This window comes from Tursiops truncatus, chromosome 1 (assembly GCF_011762595.2).
Source record: "Tursiops truncatus isolate mTurTru1 chromosome 1, mTurTru1.mat.Y, whole genome shotgun sequence".
NCBI classification, from domain to species: domain Eukaryota; kingdom Metazoa; phylum Chordata; class Mammalia; order Artiodactyla; family Delphinidae; genus Tursiops; species Tursiops truncatus.
Window position 1 is genome coordinate 151,982,064 of NC_047034.1, and position 18,483 is coordinate 152,000,546.

The 18,483-nt window shown below is 54.2% G+C and overlaps 1 protein-coding gene and 1 long non-coding RNA gene across 2 annotated transcripts; one reads left to right on the top strand and one right to left on the bottom strand.

Annotated features, from left to right (window-relative positions):
* The first annotated feature begins 16 nt into the window (after positions 1-16).
* Positions 17-15,939, top strand: HEYL (hes related family bHLH transcription factor with YRPW motif like). The gene is made up of 5 exons (XM_019937655.3): positions 17-461; positions 7,339-7,405; positions 8,466-8,549; positions 9,770-9,851; positions 12,646-15,939. Exons 1-5 carry the CDS (start codon positions 382-384, stop codon positions 13,302-13,304), a joined length of 972 nt encoding a protein of 323 aa, XP_019793214.3. The 5' UTR covers positions 17-381; the 3' UTR covers positions 13,305-15,939.
* Positions 5,408-9,398, bottom strand: LOC141276362 (uncharacterized). Its single transcript, XR_012325821.1, has 4 exons — positions 9,202-9,398; positions 9,076-9,117; positions 6,337-6,470; positions 5,408-5,545 (listed from the first exon to the last, which is right to left on the bottom strand). It is a non-coding gene; the product is annotated as an uncharacterized lncRNA (long non-coding RNA).
* Positions 15,940-18,483: the final 2,544 nt, after the last annotated feature.

The following is an 18,483-nucleotide window of genomic DNA, read 5'->3' on the forward strand; positions in this document are numbered from 1 at the left end:
TAAAGAGGCTGGGGCATAGCGGAGCGGCGCCTCCACAGGCCGACAGCGCCCCGGGGGCGAACCAGGGACAGACGGGGACCCCTTGGCTTCCCCAGGGGCCTCCAAGGGCACCTGCCCAAGGCCACCCAGCGCGCGGCGGCCGAGGGAGCGGAGCCGGACCTCCCAGCCGTCGGCGGGGCGGCGACCTCCCGGGGCCTTCCCACGGCTCGGCCAGCGCGTCACGGAGGGGGCGAGGGGGCGCCCGGGGCTGCGGCTGCGACGCAGGAAAGGGCCCTGGGAAAGGGCGGTGGCTGCGCCCCCGGGGCGGGGCCGGGGCGGGGCCCGACTTCCCGGCTCGCCGCCCGCGCCGCCGGCCGGGGACCCACGCAGCCCGCGCTCACGATGAAGCGGCCCCGGGAGCCGAGCGGCTCCGACAGCGAGTCCGACGGACCCATCGACGTGGGCCACGAGGGCGAGCTGAGGTAAGGCTGGCTGGGGGCGCTGGGCGCGCCGGGGCGAGCAGGCTGGGGAGCAAGCCGACGGGCCGGCGAGCGCGGAGCCAGTCCTGGAGCGACCGGGGTAGACGCAGGTGTGGCGCCACCGTTACGCGCACGAGTGCCCGGCATCCTGTGCGCTCTCGGCCGTTTAGGGCTCGAGATGCTGGGACGGAGGGAGAGTTCAGCTCGGGGTCTGAGGTCCGGTTGGAGATCTCTTTCTGTCCAAGTGAGGCTACTGGCGAGGACTTTTTTTTTTTTTTAATTTATTTTTATTTAATTTATTTTTGGCTGCGTTGGGCCTTTGTTGCTGCGCGGGGGCTACTCTTCGTTGCGGTGCGCGGACTTCTCATTGCGGTGGCTTCTCTTTGTTATGGAGCATGGGTTTCTAGGCGCGCGGGCTTCAGTAGTTGTGACACGTGGGCTCAGGAGTTGTGGCGAACGGGCTTAGTTGCTCCTCAGCATGTGGGATCTTCCTGGACCGGGGCTCGAGCCCCTGTCCCCTGAGTTGCCAGGTGGATTCTTAACCACTGCGCTACCAGAGAGGGCTTTTCCCTGAAGATCTTAGGAAACCCTCATGGACTGTTGGTATCACACCCCCTGGTCCTGAAGTAGAGTAGTCACTACTCTGCAGTGACTATGGAGAGTAACCATACTTTCTTAATTTTACCCTAGCTGGGGTACACTTTTCATATAGTACACACACACACACACACACACACACACACACACACACAGACACAAAACTTCCAGGGGAAGAAAATCTTTGGAATTAAGGTTTTAGTATTGAAGAAAATAATCGCTGACTTGCCCATGGTCCTTGCAAGGGCCTAGACTCTGATTCCAGTGCTCTTTCTACTGCACCAGTCTGCTGTCAATATCTTTTAACTCTTGGTACATTTTCTGACCCTGCTTCAAACCTGTAAAACAAACTGAACTTGTATAAGTTCTGTTACGTCCCAGTTCTGTGACCAATCTAAGCTTCGGTTTCTTCGTCTGAAAAATGGGTATAACTAATAGAACTGACCTCATAGGATAATTAGGAAAATCAGATGAGATAACCTATGTCAAGGGCTTCACACAGAGCCCAGCACGTAGCAAATGCTTAAGTAGTATCAGGCACCCAATATGTGATACTCAGAACCCTGAAAGAGAGCAAGGACTGACTGGGAGTCTGCAGACTTGGGTCCCAGCCCCAAATCTGCCACCAAGTTACCGTGTGACCTTGGGGCATTGCTTTCCCTTTGTGAGCCTGTTTTCTCATCAGTAAAATAAAGGAGAACAGGGAGTGGGAAAAGGAAGCCTATCTGGTCCCTCCTAGCTCATCCAAACCTGACTCTCTAGAATAGATTTGAAAGGGGGATTCAGTTCATTCTTAGGGATGTTTCTGAGAGTATTTCATACTTTCAGTGATATCCAGTTTTCTGAGACCAGGGGGTCCTGCCTCAGTCACAAGTCCCAGTAAAGCGCCCCCAGCTTCCAGTTCTTTCTAGCTTCTAATAGGAGGTAATTTCCTGTCCATGAGGTTTTGGGGTATATAATAGCATTCCCTATGCAACTTAATAGCCTTTTAAAATTGTTTAGCAGAAACTGCTCTTTAGAGAATCAATTCTCTGAGTCTGTGCCTGCTAGGAGCAGGGGAAGGGCCCAGCACCATGGGGTGGGGGGTTGGCGGGGAGGTGTCTCAAGCTCAGTGTCATTGGGTCTTCATGAATCAGAGGCATGAAATGGGTGTCAGAGAGCTGCGCTGATTGGAGCTGCCTTCTGTCCTCCAAGAATTTGCAGCCTGGTCAGTGACCTGCCAGGTCACACAAAGTCCATGGACAGGATGGAAGATGGAAAGAGAGACAGACTGTGGGCTGTGAGGGCACCTGAGCAGGGAGAGGTCACTCACAACCAAAAGTGCAGGGAGGGCTTCCCTGGTGGCGCAGTGGTTGAGAGTCCGCCTGCCGATGCAGGGGACATGGTTTCATGCCCCGGTCCGGGAAGATCCCACATGCCGTGGAGCGGCTGGGCCCGTGAGCCATGGCCGCTGACCCTGCGCGTCCGGAGCCTGTGCTCCGCAACCGGAGAGGCCACAGCAGTGAGAGGCCCACGTACCGCAAAAAAAAAAAAAAAAAAAGTGCAGGGAGAGCTTCCTGAAGGTGGTGGCATTTAGACTGTGGCATTTGGACTATGGCATAAAGGATCAGTAGGCAGTTTTTTTCCTATACATTTTGTCCTTTCAACTAGAGCCCATTTTTTTAGACTGTCTAGATTCTTAGGCGAGCAGACCCCCCCCAGAGGAGAGAAACAGTTGGACATCTGGCAGAGGCCGACTTATAGACCCCTCTTTGTAGCACTCACCAAAGGGCCCTCCCCCCAGCAGACATCAATGCTTCAATTCAGGGAGCGCTGAACGATGCCTGCTGTGGCCCAGACCCTGGGCTGGGCGTGGGGGGCCCAGATGTATCCTGCTCAGCCTCTGCCCTCAGGGAACTCTCAGAGAAGAAGAGCTTCATGAACAAAGAAAGCCAGATGAACATTGGCAAGGGCCAGGGGACTGGAGCAGCCAGCCTCCCCAGGGTCAGAGGCAGGGTGCAAATCTGCCCCCACCCCCCGTAAGAGTAAAGAGCAGGTTGTGTTCCATTGCCACTGTAGGCATCTGCCTGGTGGCAGTGTCCTGCCCCATATATGGGAATCACCCTTAGAGCTCCTATCTGAGCACAGCCTCCTGACACATGTGGGTCCAAACTGAGAATAGTCTCCCCCCTCCCTCTGCAAAAATTTAATGAGCACCTGCCACGTCAGGCACTGGGTCAGGGTCTGTGGGTCATTTAAGGCACATGGTGGCCTTTGAAGTCTCACCACCATTAACTTGGGTAAGTGACTACCCTTTTCTGAATTCTAATTTTCTCCTTTACAAAATGGGGATGCTAATACCTTACCTCATAGGGGGAGGCTTTGATGAGGTAATGGACTTAAGGCACACAGCTCCCTGCTTTGGCACAAGGCAACTTCCAACGAAAGCTGCTCTCTAAGGGGTCGCCGTTCAGTTGGAGAGTGCCAGGTCCGTCAGGCAGCATGGTCTAATGAAAAGCCTGGACATCTGAAGACTGGACTTTGTGTCTCTGTCACTCCAGCTATCAAGTGATTATTCTTCCTAAGTGTGAAATGGCCCAATAATATACTTAACTCATTGTATGATAAATGAGACAAGTGAACATGGAAGTGCTCTCTAGAACAAAAAGTACTGGCTATGAAATGTACATGGGGGGACGATGACTGTATGGGGAGCACTGGGTGAAAAGCCAGTAGATTTGGCTCCAGTTCTGGAATTTCCTCCGATTTGCTGTGTGGCCTGGAGCAGATCGCTTCCCCTCTCTGAGTTTCCTCCTTTTACAAGTAGGCTCAGTGCTCTCTGAGAGCCCTTCATTGGAGACATCGTGATTCTGCCTTTGGCTGATGGAAAATGAGCGGGGTCACCTGCAAGGGCCCCTCGGCGGAGTTCCCAAAAAGGAAGTGAGGGTGAGCGCTGAGGGCAGTCAGGACCAGCAGCCAGACCACCTGGAAAGCTGCCCCTCCCCCAAGGGGCCACCCCAGAATCCTGGCTAGGGACCCCTTGAGGCCCACGGAGCAGATCTCGGGGGTCAACATATCTTCTCTGGGTCCATGAAAAATCTGCCTTATTTTCAGACTCTCAGACAAGAATCTCTCACACCCTCTCCCAATGTCAGGGCCAGATCCCAGCCTGGAAGAGAGCTAGCTCTGGCTGAGCTCTTGGGAGCTTTAAGGCTAAGGGGACCGGAGGGCTATTCAGACAGACAGGAAATAGGAATCAGGAGGGAAAACAATGTTGATTTTGAAGCCAGAAGATGTGGATTCCCATGCTGGCTTTGCTCCTCAGCAGCTGCGTAGGCTGGGCAAGCTGCCTTACCTCCCCAGTGCCCAGCATCCTCATCTGTAAAGTGGGGCTTCCCCTCAAAGGAGGGAAGTATATGTAGGGATGCCGAGAAAGCTGTGAAGTGAGGTTTGCCTGTGGGATACGGGAGTGGGGGGAGAGGGATAACACCGCAGAGACCCAGGAGAGTGGAAAAAGGGTGGCTGAGCTGCCATGCTCTGAAAGGGGTGTGTCAGCCTCCAACAGATGGTCCCTGAGGAGGAATCAGGCTGAGAGGCAGTGACGTGAGCAGTGGTAACCCAATACCCCAGGAGACACCTTATCCAAGCTGCGGGGACAAAGGCCGTGTTTCTTAGTAGACCTTGGCCCTTGTGGCTTGTCCATACTGAAGCTTTGTAAACAAGCTGCCCTACAGATCTCAGGATCTGGCCACCTGAGCCCTGGATCAGGCTTGCTGACCCATCCCTCCCACGAGCTTTCATAGGCCTCTTACATTCTTGTCCAGATGTTTGGATGGAGATATCCTTTTCCAGATGTAGCTAGATGAAGCCAGGGACATAGCAGTAGGTTTGACAAATGTTGATCTGGTCTCCCATGCAACCTTATCTCTTCGAGCAGTTGATGAAAATGATCCAACCTCTAGTGCCAAGAGGGTCGTCACGTGGGCTGGGACCCTCCCGGTGAGCCACACATGCCCCCATTCCACAAAGGTCTCAGACATAGATTTTTTTTTTTTTAATATTTGTTTATTTATTTGGCTGCGTCATGTCTTAGTTGAGGCACACGGGATCTTGGTTGAGGCCTGCGGGGTCTTTCGTTGCAGCACACGGGCTTCTCTTTAGCTGTGGCATGCGGGTTTTTCTCTCTCTAGTTGTGTAGTGCGGGCTCCAGGGTGCGTGGGCTCTGTAGTTTGCAGCGCGTGGGCTCTCTCGTTGAGGCGCACAAGCTCAGTAGTTGTGGCGCGCAGGCTTAGTTGCCCCGAGGCATGTGGGATCTTAGTTCCCCGACCAGGGATCGAACCCGCATCCCCTGCATTGGAAAGCGGATTCTTTACCACTGGACCGCCAGGGAAGTCCCAAGACATAGACTTTATGGTCTCACCTCTGTGTTCTCCGGTGATGCCAAAGATGAGGGCAGGAGGAGGAGCTCAACCACGAGCTCTGTCATGTCACTTGCTGAGTACTGGGTACAGCTGTGAATGAGACAGATATGGTTCATGGCCTCATGGAACTTACAGACTTGATGGAGAGTTAGACATTAATCAAATAATCATGTAAATATGATTTGTACCCAACAAATGGGTACAAATGCTACGAATGCAGGATGCTAGGATAGCGTAAAGCAGGGGGTATCAAGTGGGAGGGGTGATGACATTTGAGTTGAGATCTGAAAGGTGGTAGAAGTTACTAGGCAAAGGGGCTGGGGCTTGGGGGTGGGGCGAGGGAGTGGACCAGAGAGTTCTGTGCTAGGGGAGCAGTATGTGCCACCACAGGAAGGAGTTAGTGCATTCACAGGCTGGAGCACACACAGCAAAAGAGAATTGAGTCTAGGAGGTGACAGGGGCCTGCGGGACTACCTGGAAGATGGTAGCCTTGGTCCTAAAAGCATTGAGAAGGCCCTGTAAGAGAGTGACACGATCAGATTTGCATTTAGATGATCACTCTGCCCGCTTGTAGGAAGTAGTGGGTGTAATAGTCTCCTGCAGTCTAGAAAGATGATGGAGGCTTGGTCCCGACATCGGCAGTGGAGATAAGGGGGACAGGTGTGAGATGTATTTTAGACATGGAATGGGCAGGTTTTGATGGGGTAGGTGAGGACAGAGGAGGAATCAAAGATGGTGGCCGGGTGTCCACCTTGCAGAAGTGGGATATGGGTGCCTTCGCTGAGATGGGAACCTAGGCAGAAGAGGAGAGGTGGAGGCAAGCTCTTGGGTTCCTGTTCAGATGGGTGGCATTTCGCGTTCTGAAATAGCAGGGGAGTCACCTTGTCTAAAGTTATTTGTGGCTGTGATGTCTCCAGTGGGAGCTGGGCTCTGGAGGGCTGGGGCCTGGCTGAGGGCATCCAGTCCAGCCCTAGGTCTGAGTGGGGCCTCTGGCGTGTTGGCCAAGTGAATGATCCTAAGTGCAACCCAGAGAATCTCCTTCACTCCAAGAGAGCCTCTGAAGTGGGAACCATGAAGAGGGTGAGCAGTTGGGCTGAGGAGGATTCGGTCAGTCTGGGCAGGAAAAGCCCCAGAGGGCTGAGCCTCCTCCCGGTGATGGTAACTCCTGGGTTGCCGGCAAACGTACATCCTTCAGCCAAGCCCGGGACCGGAGGCCTGACACGATGCGGGCTGGAGCCTTCTGGGGAGGCTGGGGCCACGTCCCGAGAGTCCGAGAGGGCCCTGTGACCCAGATGTCGCCTCCCCCTCGCCCGGGCCGCGCAGCGTGGGAGGAGGCGGCAGCTGCAGGCCGGGTGGAGGGCGGGCGACCGGCGCGCCCGGCCCGTGGGAAGCGGCGGCATCTGTTCTTTCCACGCTCGTTCCCAGCGGCTCCCTCTGAAACCTAACCCGCAGGCCCGGCCCCGCCGCCGCCGCCCGTGCCCTCGCCCGCCCCGCCCGGGGGATCGGGTTGCAGGAGCGGGGCGGCCGGGCTGCGGTTCCCCCGACGGCCGCGGCAGCAGCGAGGGCGAGGGGCGAGGCGCCGGAGGCAAGGCCGAGAGGGTCAGGTCGGGGCGAGAGCCAAGCCCCCCCATCCATGGCCCCAGCCGCCGGCGACTCTGGGGCAGGAAGCTCTGTGCAGGGGAGGACTTGGCCCGGGGAGAAATGAGCCCCCCGGGAGAAGGGGAGAGAAGGCGTCCCCACCCACGCCTGCCCTGCGCCTCTTCCCGGCCTGGGAGACCTCGGCCGCCTGGGAGGGGTCTGTGCCCGCCCACAGCCGGCCTCCGAGGTCAGCCCAGGCCAGGGAGACGGTCCTCTGAAAAATCAGTCTTTCTTTTCCTCTCCAGCCAGATGGCCCGGCCGCTGTCCACCCCCAGCCCTTCACAAATGCAAGCCAGGAAGAAACGCAGAGGGGTGAGTGTGTATCTCAGCAGAGCCGTCCGACAAATGTTTGCCCTGAGTTCCCAGGGGCCTGGCGCAGAGAACCCTGGTCAGAAACACCACCGGACAGTGACCCTGCCTGGGTTCAAGTCCCAGCTTTGCCAGTAGCTAGCTGGGTGACTTTGTGCAAGCCACTTAATCTCTGTGTGCCTCGTTTTTTCATCTGTGTAACTGAAATAATGATGGTACCTACCTCAAAGGGTTGTTTTGAAATGAACTAATGTAATGCACTCAGAACAGAACCTGACGCACAATTAGCCACTATCATTTATCCCAGCCTCCCCCTGCTTCTCTCTGAGCTCAGAACTTTCCTTCCCTCTTAGTGTGCTGAGGGGTAGGGAAGGGGGACAGAAGAAGGAAGAGCCCGTCCTTGCTCTTGGCCCTACTTTTCCCCCAGGATGCACCTGTGCTTCTGCCCTGGGAGTCCAGAGACCGGAATGTGGCAGAGACCAGCCCTGCCACTCACTAACCAAAAGACCTTAAGCAGCCACACCCACCCCAGCCCTCGTTCTCTTTATCGGTAAAATGGGTGTTGTCATTTCTGTCCTGCTATCAGTATTCCGCTGCCAGTATTGTGAGATGAGAGCGAGCTTGTGGGAATGAAAGGCCTTCCCAGCTGGAGAGAGCAATGCCTGGGACTCCTCAGACCTCATGACCCAGCACCTCAAGGGGTCTCCCTGGCCCAGGAGGGGCCTCCAGGACCTGCTGCAGTGCTGTGGCTGGTGTTCCTGTTCTAATTGGTTGGTGCCCTGCTGTATCAGTGGTTAAACGTTTTGGATACCACCCCTTAGATCAAGACAAGAGATCTGAGTTCTAGTCCCAGCCTTGCACTTCCTTGCTGTGTGACCTTAAGCAAATTCTGCCCCTCTCTGAGCCTCGTTTTCCTCTTCCATAATATAAGAATGGATTTATCTCCCTGACAGAAATATTGTGACGGAACATATGAGTCAGTGCCTGTCGAGGTGTGTTGGAAACTGTGATGAAGTGCCTACTTGGTTTTTGTTTGTTTGTTTGTTTCATCATTGTTTTTTAGATCATAGAGAAACGGCGCCGGGACCGCATCAACAGCAGCCTTTCTGAACTGCGGCGCTTGGTCCCCACTGCCTTTGAGAAGCAGGTATGTGACATTGCTGAATGTGCTAGAGGAAATGCTGTGCGGGTGGCAGATAAGGTTCACTTCTCACGGCATCTCTTATCGATTGGTGGCAGCTGCCTGAAGTGCTGTGATATCATTTACTGATATCTGTTGATGGCCAAGAATAAGGGGGATGGAAATTCATATTTACTGAGGTGTCTCAGGGGTTGTGGCTTTATGTCCATCATCTGGTTGCACTGAATGCTCAGAACGATCCTGAAGGGTAGGGATTAGTATGCACATTGCACAGGTAAGGAAACTGAAGCACAGAGAGGTGAAGTAACTTATACCAGATCACACAGCTAGTAAGTAGCAGAGCGGAACTGGACACAGACTGTGTGATCCTAAAGTGCCCTATCCCTCTGCACTACTGACATTTCCAGAACTATCTGAAAGTAGAACAGGCCACTTGGGGAGTGAAGTCCCTGTCATTGAACATGCTGGGGTGGAGGGACTCCAGTGGAGAGTCAGACAGTTGAATCAGTCAGACAGCCTCAAAGATTCTCACCGTGTGCGCCAAGGCATGGTCATAGGTCCTGTGTCTTCCTTTCTGCTGGGGAGAACAAGTCAGTCATTCCACAGACATTCACTAAAACCTTCACAAGTCCAGCCATGAACTAGACCTGGTACCTACCTTCAAGGGACTCACATGGAGAGTCCGACCCTCAGGTTTCATCTGGGAGACCAGGTGATGCTGGAGGCTTCGGAAACACTCCTCAAGAGAGAGAATGGAGGAAGAACAGATGCTTTGGAATAAGACAGTGAGCCCGATCTTGGGTGTGTGTGGCGAGTGTGCAGTTGGATTCCCGGTAAAGCTGGTCTAGGAGGCAGGTGAGGATGCAGGAGTGACATTCTGGTGATGGTGCCTGAAGCCATGGAGGTAGAGGAGAGCGAGAAAAAAGTGAGCCATCACCCACTGGGAACACCACCGTTTTAAGAGACAGTTAGAGCAAGAAAGCAGGGGAGGGGGGCTTTCAGGAAGGATGGTCAGCAGTGTGGTGGACAGGTGGGCTAAAATGAGAACTGAAGAGAATGGGTTAGATTTGGTGGGCTTGGCTAAAGCAGAAGCCCGATCACAGGCAGTGGTGGAGTGGGGGGAGGAGGAGAAAACTGAGGTCGTGAGTGCTGATGACGCCATGCTGGGGAGGAGGGCGACAGAGGTCAGCTGAAGGCCGCCACTCTTCTGTCTTCTGTACACACAGGGCTCCTCCAAGCTGGAGAAAGCCGAGGTCCTGCAGATGACGGTAGATCACTTGAAAATGCTCCACGCCACTGGCGGGACAGGTACTGATGCTCTACTTTCCTGGAACCATTCCTGCAGCCAATATTTGGGGGCTGGGCCCTGGGGATACTTCGGTGAGCAAAGTAGATGTGGTCCCTGACCTCATGGAGCTCACAGTTCACAGAGGGGCTGAAGCAGATCCAGGTGGAACGTTCGCAAAGCTTGTCTTTCTTCTTTTGGCATTGCCCTCTCGGCTTTTATTGTCTCCATGTGTCCTAGCCCTTTCCTCAACTCCACTCCTTCCAGCCTTGAACCTTGGAGGAGCTCTTCTACAACAGATTACTGATCCCTCTGCCCCCAGGGCCTCGTTAAGCATCAGCCTGAATGAGCTTATTCTCACTGTGATCCCAGTGGGAGAGACACGCCTGAGATTTTTAGCCACAGCACTTCGCTAGTGTGCCAACCCACCGGTCTAGGCTTCTGAGCTCTTGTGTCCTTGGCAGTGCTGGGGGGATATGTCACGCTCACCGCTGAAGATCAGTCGTGGGATTTTAGTAGGATGCGAATGTTAACGCATTCTGTTATTTTGAGCTAGTCCACTACAAAAAAGTCACGGAATTGTGGCTTTTAAAAGACTTCTGGACAGATGGAAATTCTGTGTGCCTGAAGCCGCTCTGTGTGTTTCGGTAATTTCACAATTGGGAAACCTTGAAAGCTCCACTGACCTTGGCTCCAAAGCCTTAAGTCTTGAAGCCTTCACTTGCTACCCCCTCAAGGGGATGGTTGCATGTTAAGCAGCCCAGCCTGGTGCCTCTCAAGCCTCGGCGGGCAGCAGTGTCATGTAGGGGCTGACAGCGTTGTGGGTCACAGCCCAGAGATCCCGAGGCAGTAAGTCTGGATTGGAGTTTAGGAATCTGCCAGTTTAGCAAACACGCCCGATGATCCTGCTGCAGGTGGTCACTTGGAGAACTTGTGCCAAAGGAATGCACAGCCAACGGTGGAAACTGTCTCTAATCAACCAGTGGGGGAGGAATTTCAAGCCACATTTGTATTTATCCAATTAAAAGAAAACTAGTGACTAATATTTGGGCAGCATTTTATAGTTTTCCAAATGCTTTCTCTAACATTATCTCATTTGATTCTCACAAGAACCTCGAGGGTGGGTGTTGCTATCCTCACTGTTTTCTGGCTAAGGGCTGATGGGAAGACAGAGAATTGGCATGGAGCCCTGGCTTTGTATGTGAACACTGAGTTTACTACTTACTAGCTTTAGGACCTTGGACAAATGATTTAAGCTCTTTATTCCTCAGTTTCCTTATCTCTAAAATGAGAATAATGCTAGGGGTTTTTTAAATACAAATTTATTTATTTATGGCTGCGTTGGGTCTTCGTTGCTGCGCACGGGCTTTCTCTAGCTGCGGAGAGCGGGAACTGCTCTTCGTTGCGGTGCGCGGGCTTCTCATTGCAGTGGCTTCTCTTACTGTGGAGCACAGGCTCTAGGCATGCGGGCTTCAGTAGTTGTGGCACGCGGGCTCAGTAGTTGTGGCTCGCAGGCTCTAGAGCGCAGGCTCAGTAGTTGTGGTGCATGGGCTTAGTTGCTCTGTGGCATGTGGGATCTTCCTGGACCAGGGCTCAAACCCATGTCCCCTGCATTGGCAGGAGGATTCTTATGGGGATTCACTTCCCCATAATGGTTATAATGATAGGTTTTTATGAGATTTAAATTAGCTAATGCAAATTAAGTGCTTAGGAAGAACTCAGCAAATGTCAGTGAAAAAAGAACAGTGAACAGAGAAAGGTGATGGGATTTGCTCAAAGTTGCACAACTAAGTAGACAGCAGAGCCAGGTCTCACCGCCTAGGAGGCCTGGCTCCAAACATCATCTCCTGCCAAGCTGTTCCTCTGTGGGGACCTCAGCCGTGAACCAGGGACCCGATATTTGCTACCATGATCATGAAGCCAGTGCTCACTGGGGCTGTTCTGTCTTTGCCCAGAAGGTGGTCGAGAGACGGGCAGGTGTGGAGAAGCTGTGAGAATGTGAATACTTCTGCAGGCAGTCCCCCTGGTCATCCCACACTGAAGTCAAACCAAAGACAGGGTCCCTGGCCTGAGGGCAGCAGCTGAGGACCAGAGTGGGGTCCTGCTTTCTAGACTGCCCTTTGGGCTGGGGAACAAACTCCAGTGCTTCTGGGGGCCAAACCAGTCATATGAATGATAGCTAACTTTTCATTTGTTAAGCATTTCTGTGCACCATTTCATTTCGCCCCCCCCATCTGTACATGGCAGGGCCTGTTAATATACCCATTTCACAGCTAAGGAAATCAAGGCATGGAGAGATTGAGACTTGTCCATAGTCAGGGCGCTAGTTAAGTCCATGGTCAAGCAGCTGGCCCCCAAAGACCTCATGCTTCATTGCTACCCTATGCTCTCCTCTCCAAGGAGTCTCCCAGCTCTGATGGCTGCTGCCACCACGTCCCAGCGTCTGCCCCCATCAACTCTACACCTCCACGTGCACAGCGCTTTCACATCTGGCAGGTGTCTATTTAAATGAAGTTATCTGGGCCACAGATTTCCTTCTTTGGGTTAATCATGAATGGTGATGAAGATAACACTTTACATTTTATAACGCTTCACAGTTCAGTGAACTCATTTGATCCGCACAGTCCACTCGCTCTACCCCAGTAGGGATGATTATTCCCACTTTAAGATGGTGAGACTGGGGCTCAGAGAGGTGAGGTGACGTGCCCAAGGTCACCCAGGGGGTGAGTGGGGAAAGCAGGTCCAGAGCTCAGTGCTGACCCCAGGCTCAGTGCTTGTCTCCTGCCTGGCATGCCCTCATCGTGCCTCACTTTGCAGGATTCTTTGATGCTCGAGCCCTGGCAGTCGACTTCCGGAGCATCGGTTTTCGGGAGTGCCTTACCGAGGTCGTCAGGTACCTGGGGGCCCTGGAAGGGCCCAGCAGCCGTGCAGACCCGGTGCGGATTCGCCTTCTCTCCCACCTCAACAGCTATGCAGCCGAGATGGAACCTTCACCCACGCCCGCTGGGCCCCTGGCCTTTCCTGCCTGGCCCTGGTCCTTCTTCCATAGCTGTCCAGGGCTATCTGCCCCGAGCAGCCAGCTCGCCATCCTAGGAAGAGTGCCCGGCCCCATCCTCCCCGGCACCTCCTCTCTGGCTTACCCCATCCCGGCCTTCAGAACCAGTCCCTTGCGCAGAGCCACTGGCACCATCCTGCCAGCCCGGAGGAATTTGCTGCCCAGTCGAGGGGCATCTTCTACCCGGAGGGCCCGCCCCCCCGAGAGGCCAGCCGCGCCCCTGCCCCCCAGTGGCAGGGCTGCCAGGAACAGCCACATGGCACCCCTCCTGCGATCCTCTTCCCCCGCCCCTCCTGGCATTGTGGGGTCTCCTGCTTATGTGGCTGTTCCCGGGTCTTCCCAGGGGGCAGCTGGGAGGCCAGCAGGAGCTGTGCTCTGCCACTCCTGGGTCTCTGAAATCACTGAAGTCGGGGCTTTCTGAGCTGGCTTTGCCCCCAGGAATGAGGAGAGTTCTTTTTCCAGGAGCTCTAAAGATGGCGTTGCCTTTTCTGCTCTGTTTTCCGGACTGGTTCATATATGAAGGTGTCTTCTTCACCCAGCAGAGGCCCCCTTCTCCTTTGGCCCCTCTCCCCTCCTCACTGCTTGTCCCAGCTTCTCCTGGGGCTGTTCTGATCTCAGAAGCTTGGTCTCATGTTTTCCCTGGAGAGATGAGTCCCAGGAGAGCCCCCCAAGAGCTGCACCCAGACCCCTGTCCTGCCCCAGGACACATGGGCAGTAGGCATTAATCTCAGGTTGGGGAACAACGCTTTAACCTAAAAGGCACAATGACCTAAGGCACGCTGCTCCCCTAGAGATCAGACCCCAGCCAAGAGCAGTGACTGCCTGGCTGCAGCCTTCCCAGGCCCCCAGGGGTCGGAACATAGTGTCTGTCTCACTTCCTGAGACAGTAACCACACAGGGGCCACAAAGAGGTCTCCTGGGAACCCTGTCTGCCCCAGCCCACCTGTCTCCCGCCCACTGCAGTGAACCCAGAACAGACCTGCCGTCCACCACGGCCAAGGCTGGGGACTGGGAGCCCAGCAGGGCCCGTTCCTGCCCTCTTGCCAGCTGCCGACACCTACCCTCCAGCTGACCAGCAGTTCCCTGCACACAGCTGGGAGGTCTCTGGGCTCCGTGACAGGGTGTACTCACCACCAGGCCTCGGACGGCGTCCCCAGACAGGAGCCAGGCTTGAGCCACAGAGAACCCAGCTCCCTGCCTACCACACGGTCACCGTCCTCCAGGCCTGTGGTCCCGTCAGATGCACAGTGCGGAGGCCGTGTTCCCACGTGATGGCGCCCCGAGAGGAATCCTCTTGGGATTCAGCACCAGACGTTTGTGCTGCCTGTTTTGCATCCGACTCACGGGGCCCGGACTGCTGGGACCGCCAAGGGCTGTCAGGCTGGACGAAAATAACTGCGAGGAGGGGCGAGAGGAAGGACAGTCAGAGGCGGCTCAGCCCTTCAAGGTCACACAGTGGGTCGAGGGCCTGAGATCCTGTTCACCCGGGATTCCACGCGGCTGGCTCTGCTCAAAGGCCATGCATGGCGTTACCCAGCTTCGGCCCAGGCCACTTTCCCTCTAACAGAGGGAACTAATGGCCCAGAGACCTTTCCCAGTGGAGCAGCAGGAACTGGACAAGACAGGGGCCGACCAGAAGCGACACACAGCCGGCCCAGTGCTGCCAGATGGTTGTTAAAATGTAGAAACACTTCTGTGCTCACTGACAAACCTGCTTTCCCTGAGTGTTCCCGCCACATGGCTTTTCTCCCAGGACCCCGTGCTGGTTAATGCCCGGCCGACCCAAGGCCGTGGGGCCCTCCAGCTGGCAAGTCGATGGTGCTTATTCTGCACTGGTTATTAAATGCTTCTGATGTCACCCCTGGAAGAGTCTCCCACTCTCGTCCTTTGATGGAGCTACCCTCCCCAGAGGCTGAATTGAGGAGACTCCATGAGCCCAAAAAGTAGTGTCTGCAAAAGCCCTGGGGAAAAAGGGCCCTTTCAGAGAAGTGGGTGGGAGGGCAGAGATCATTTAAATGACCCAGAAAGCTCTTTTGAGAAGGCAAATTCCTCAAGGAGGGATAAAGAACTAAAGTCATTCTTTTACTCCTCAGTGTGAGGTCGTTGGATCAGATATTGCTCTCCTCCTGGACCCATCTGCGTGTCCAGCAGGGAGGAGGTGTCATTTCAGGGAGTGGGTAACTGGCCAGGAGTGCCCCTGAGGCAGACAGAGATAGAGGGAAATAGCGAGCGAGGGAAGGCAGTCAGCAGGCTCCCAGGATTTGGGAGGGCGGGCAAAGGGAGGTGGCAGAAGGCAAAGACCAACTTCACTGTTTTCACAAGGGGCGGGAAGAACGGCGCTCCCCACCCCTCCCCCTCCTCCCCTGCACTCTCCCCCTCCTCCCTTGCACTCTCCCCTCGCCCTCCTCCCCTCCTCCCCTGCACTCTCCCCTCCCCCTTGTCCCCTGCACTCTCCCCTCCCCCTCCTCCCCTGCACTCTCCCCTCCCCCCTGCACTCTCCCCCTCCCCCTCCTCCCCTGCACTCTCCCCCTCCCCCTCCTCCCCTGCACTCTCCTCCTCTCCCTCCTCCCCTGCACTCTCCCCCTCCCCCTCCTCCCCTGCACTCTCCTCCTCTCCCTCCTCCCCTGCACTCTCCCCCTCCCCCTCCTCCCCTGCACTTTCTCCTCCTCCCTGGCCACTGCAGGTGGTGGCTCACTGCTCCCAAGATACCAGGGCAGTTTTCCAGTCCTGCAGTTTGACCACTCCCTAGCCCAAGAATCCAACATTTACTCATGGTGGGACGGTGGGAAACACATTTTCATATTTCAAATGCCCAACTCCAAAAGAACCAGTTGACACCATTGAATGAGGTGGAAATGGCCCAGCACTTTGAGCATCTTAGTTGCTCTTAGGTTCATTCTCCCTGAGAGATTGTGTGGGGAAAGGTGACTGTGTGTATTGGTTTCTGTGGTTGAGAACTCATGTTTGTTTATATTCCCAAGCCTTTCTGGTGCCCCCGACTCCCACCCCATCACTGAGGTTGTCGCAGACATTCAATAAAGTTTTTTTTTTCTTTAGCTCTTCTGGAAACCTCTGCAAGGTTCTACTTCTTAAATATCTCTGGAGTCCATCTACTTCTCTCTGATCCCACAGCCTTCACCCTGGTCTGGCCACATCACTTCTCCCCAGATCACTGCCCTCCAAAAGGTCGCTTTGCTTCCTTCCTGCTTTGCCAATCAGTTCTCAACACAACCAGAGAGAGCTTTAAACACGCAAACCGTATCATATCAACTCTGGTTTAAAATCCTTACCCTATTACCCTATTATTCTAAGGATAAAATCCAAGCTCTTCCTCATCTGGTCGCAAACTCACTTCCAGCTCTTTTCTTGCCAATCCCAATCTTGTTCCCTGTGCTTCTGCCGCCCTGGCCTTCCTTCATTTCTTCCACATTCCAACCTCATTCCCACCTCCAGGACTTTGCACATGCTGTGCCCTTTGCCCAGAATGCTCTTCCTCTGCCCTTTGCAGGCTGAGCTCTTCATGCCCTCAGGCCTTGGCATAAATGCCACCTCCTCAGAGAGGCCTTCCCTGACTACTGGGCTTGAATCTATCTCAACGTCCTCTATCTTTTTGTTGTTGTTCCCGTATGGAAATGACCATTGCACGTCCATTTGTGTATTTACTTGCTGGTTGCTCCCCCACCAGCACGTAAGCTCCGTGAGGCCAGGGACCATGCCTGGTTTGCACTCCACCCTGTATCCAGTGCCAGCCATGGTACCTGGCTCAACGTCAGGGTTCAATATATATTTGTTGAATAAATGAACTGGGGGAGGTGAGGAATCTTCTAGACTCCTGTTGTTGGATGGTACACGCTCCTCTAGGGGTGAATCTCCTGCTGGCCAACTTTAGGGGGGGGCTGGAGAGCAAAGTGAGAGCCAGGGCCAGGGGCCTGGAAGTCCTGGCAGATGGTGAAGGGATTCCGGCCAAAGAAAAGCACGAGCGTGCTTGCTCTGGAGCGCATGCTGACAGCTGAGAACGGGCGGGCCGTCCCTGCCAGAAGGTCTTGTTCTCCACTCTTGGCCCAGCTCTCCCCCATGGATTTGGCTTGCAACAAACCCAGGCAACCTTCGCAGAGGTCTGCTCCGTGCCAGGCCAGGCATGGCAGAGCCAGAGGTGACGAGGACTCTGTCCCCCTGAGGGGGTGCACCCTCTGTCTAAGTGACAGTCGGGTGGGATGAGAGTGGAGAGAGAGGTCTGTTGAGAAGGCTGAGGGGTATCAGCCTCTGTCTAGGGGGGTCATGGGGGAAGAGAGTGCTGGAAGGAAGCCTTCCCGGAGGAGGACAAAGGGAGGCGTTCTAACCGCGGGGGGGGGGACGTCGTCAAGGGCAGCTCTGGAAGTTGGCCTGAGGTGAGCGCTGGCCTTCAGTGGCAGAGCGAAAGGCAGGCTAGTCCGGGCACTGAAGCCAGACTTCCTGGGTTGAGGCCCCATCTCTGTTCACTTATCAGGGCTGAGGCCTTGAGCGAGTTACTTAACACCCCTGAACCTCAACCTTCTCATCTTTAGAACAGGGATGATGCCGTAATAGCTACTGTTAACTGAGCACTAACTACATACCAGACGCTGTGCGAAATGCTTTTCTTAGAATGTCCCCATTTTACAATAAGGAAACTGGGCCGAGACATATTCTCCTAAAGTGAGGTGACAGGTGAATGGGATAGCGCGTATAAAGCCCTTGGTACGATGCCTGGGTCAAGTGAAACACTCAGTCCATTTTAGCCATTAGTGTCATTAATGGAAAAACACTAATGTCTTTCCATTAGTGTCTTTCCAAGTTGTGGAAAGACTTGGATCCAAGTTGTGGGTGCCGTGCAGAGTTTAGACTCCAGCCTGTAGGCAGTGAGAGCCATGGAAAGCGTTGCCAGGTGAATGCCAAGGTTAGACCTTGTTTAGGAAACTCCTGTTTGGGGTGGTGTGGACGACAGGGAGGAGAGTATTCGGACTCAGTGCCACCTATTCACTGGAAACACCTAGATGCTTCTGAGACATACCAGTGTCCAGGCCCTAGAGGTGATGATTGAACTCACCTACAGTGGGGCTCAGGCACCCCATAAGGAAGTGTGAAGGATCAGGATTTCTTTCCCAGTCAAGGTGAATTTCAGTTCCATTAGTGAGCTGGACGCCAGCTTATGAGCCTGCAGAGGCTGCTGGTTTCTGAGAAGTGAAGCAGAACTTAATTTCCACGAGGGCATGTCTGTCCTCCAGCCCCATCCTAGTCTTGGGCCTATAGTAGATACTTAAGAAACTTTATGTGTTGAAAGCTTTAGGAACTTGTGCAGTTGGCCCTATGTGTTTGTGGCTTCCGTATCCACAGATTCAACCAACCACGGATCAAAAACAATTTTTTTTAATTCCAGTAACTTCCAAAAGGCAAAACTTGAATTTTCCCCAGCCAGCAACTATTTACATAGCACTTACATTGTATTAGGTATTATAAGTAATCTAGAGATGATTTAAAGCACACAGAAGGATGCGGGAAGGTTATGTGCGACTATGACACCATTTTATATAAGGGACTTGAGCATTTATGGATTTTGGTATCTATGGGAGGTCCTGGAACCG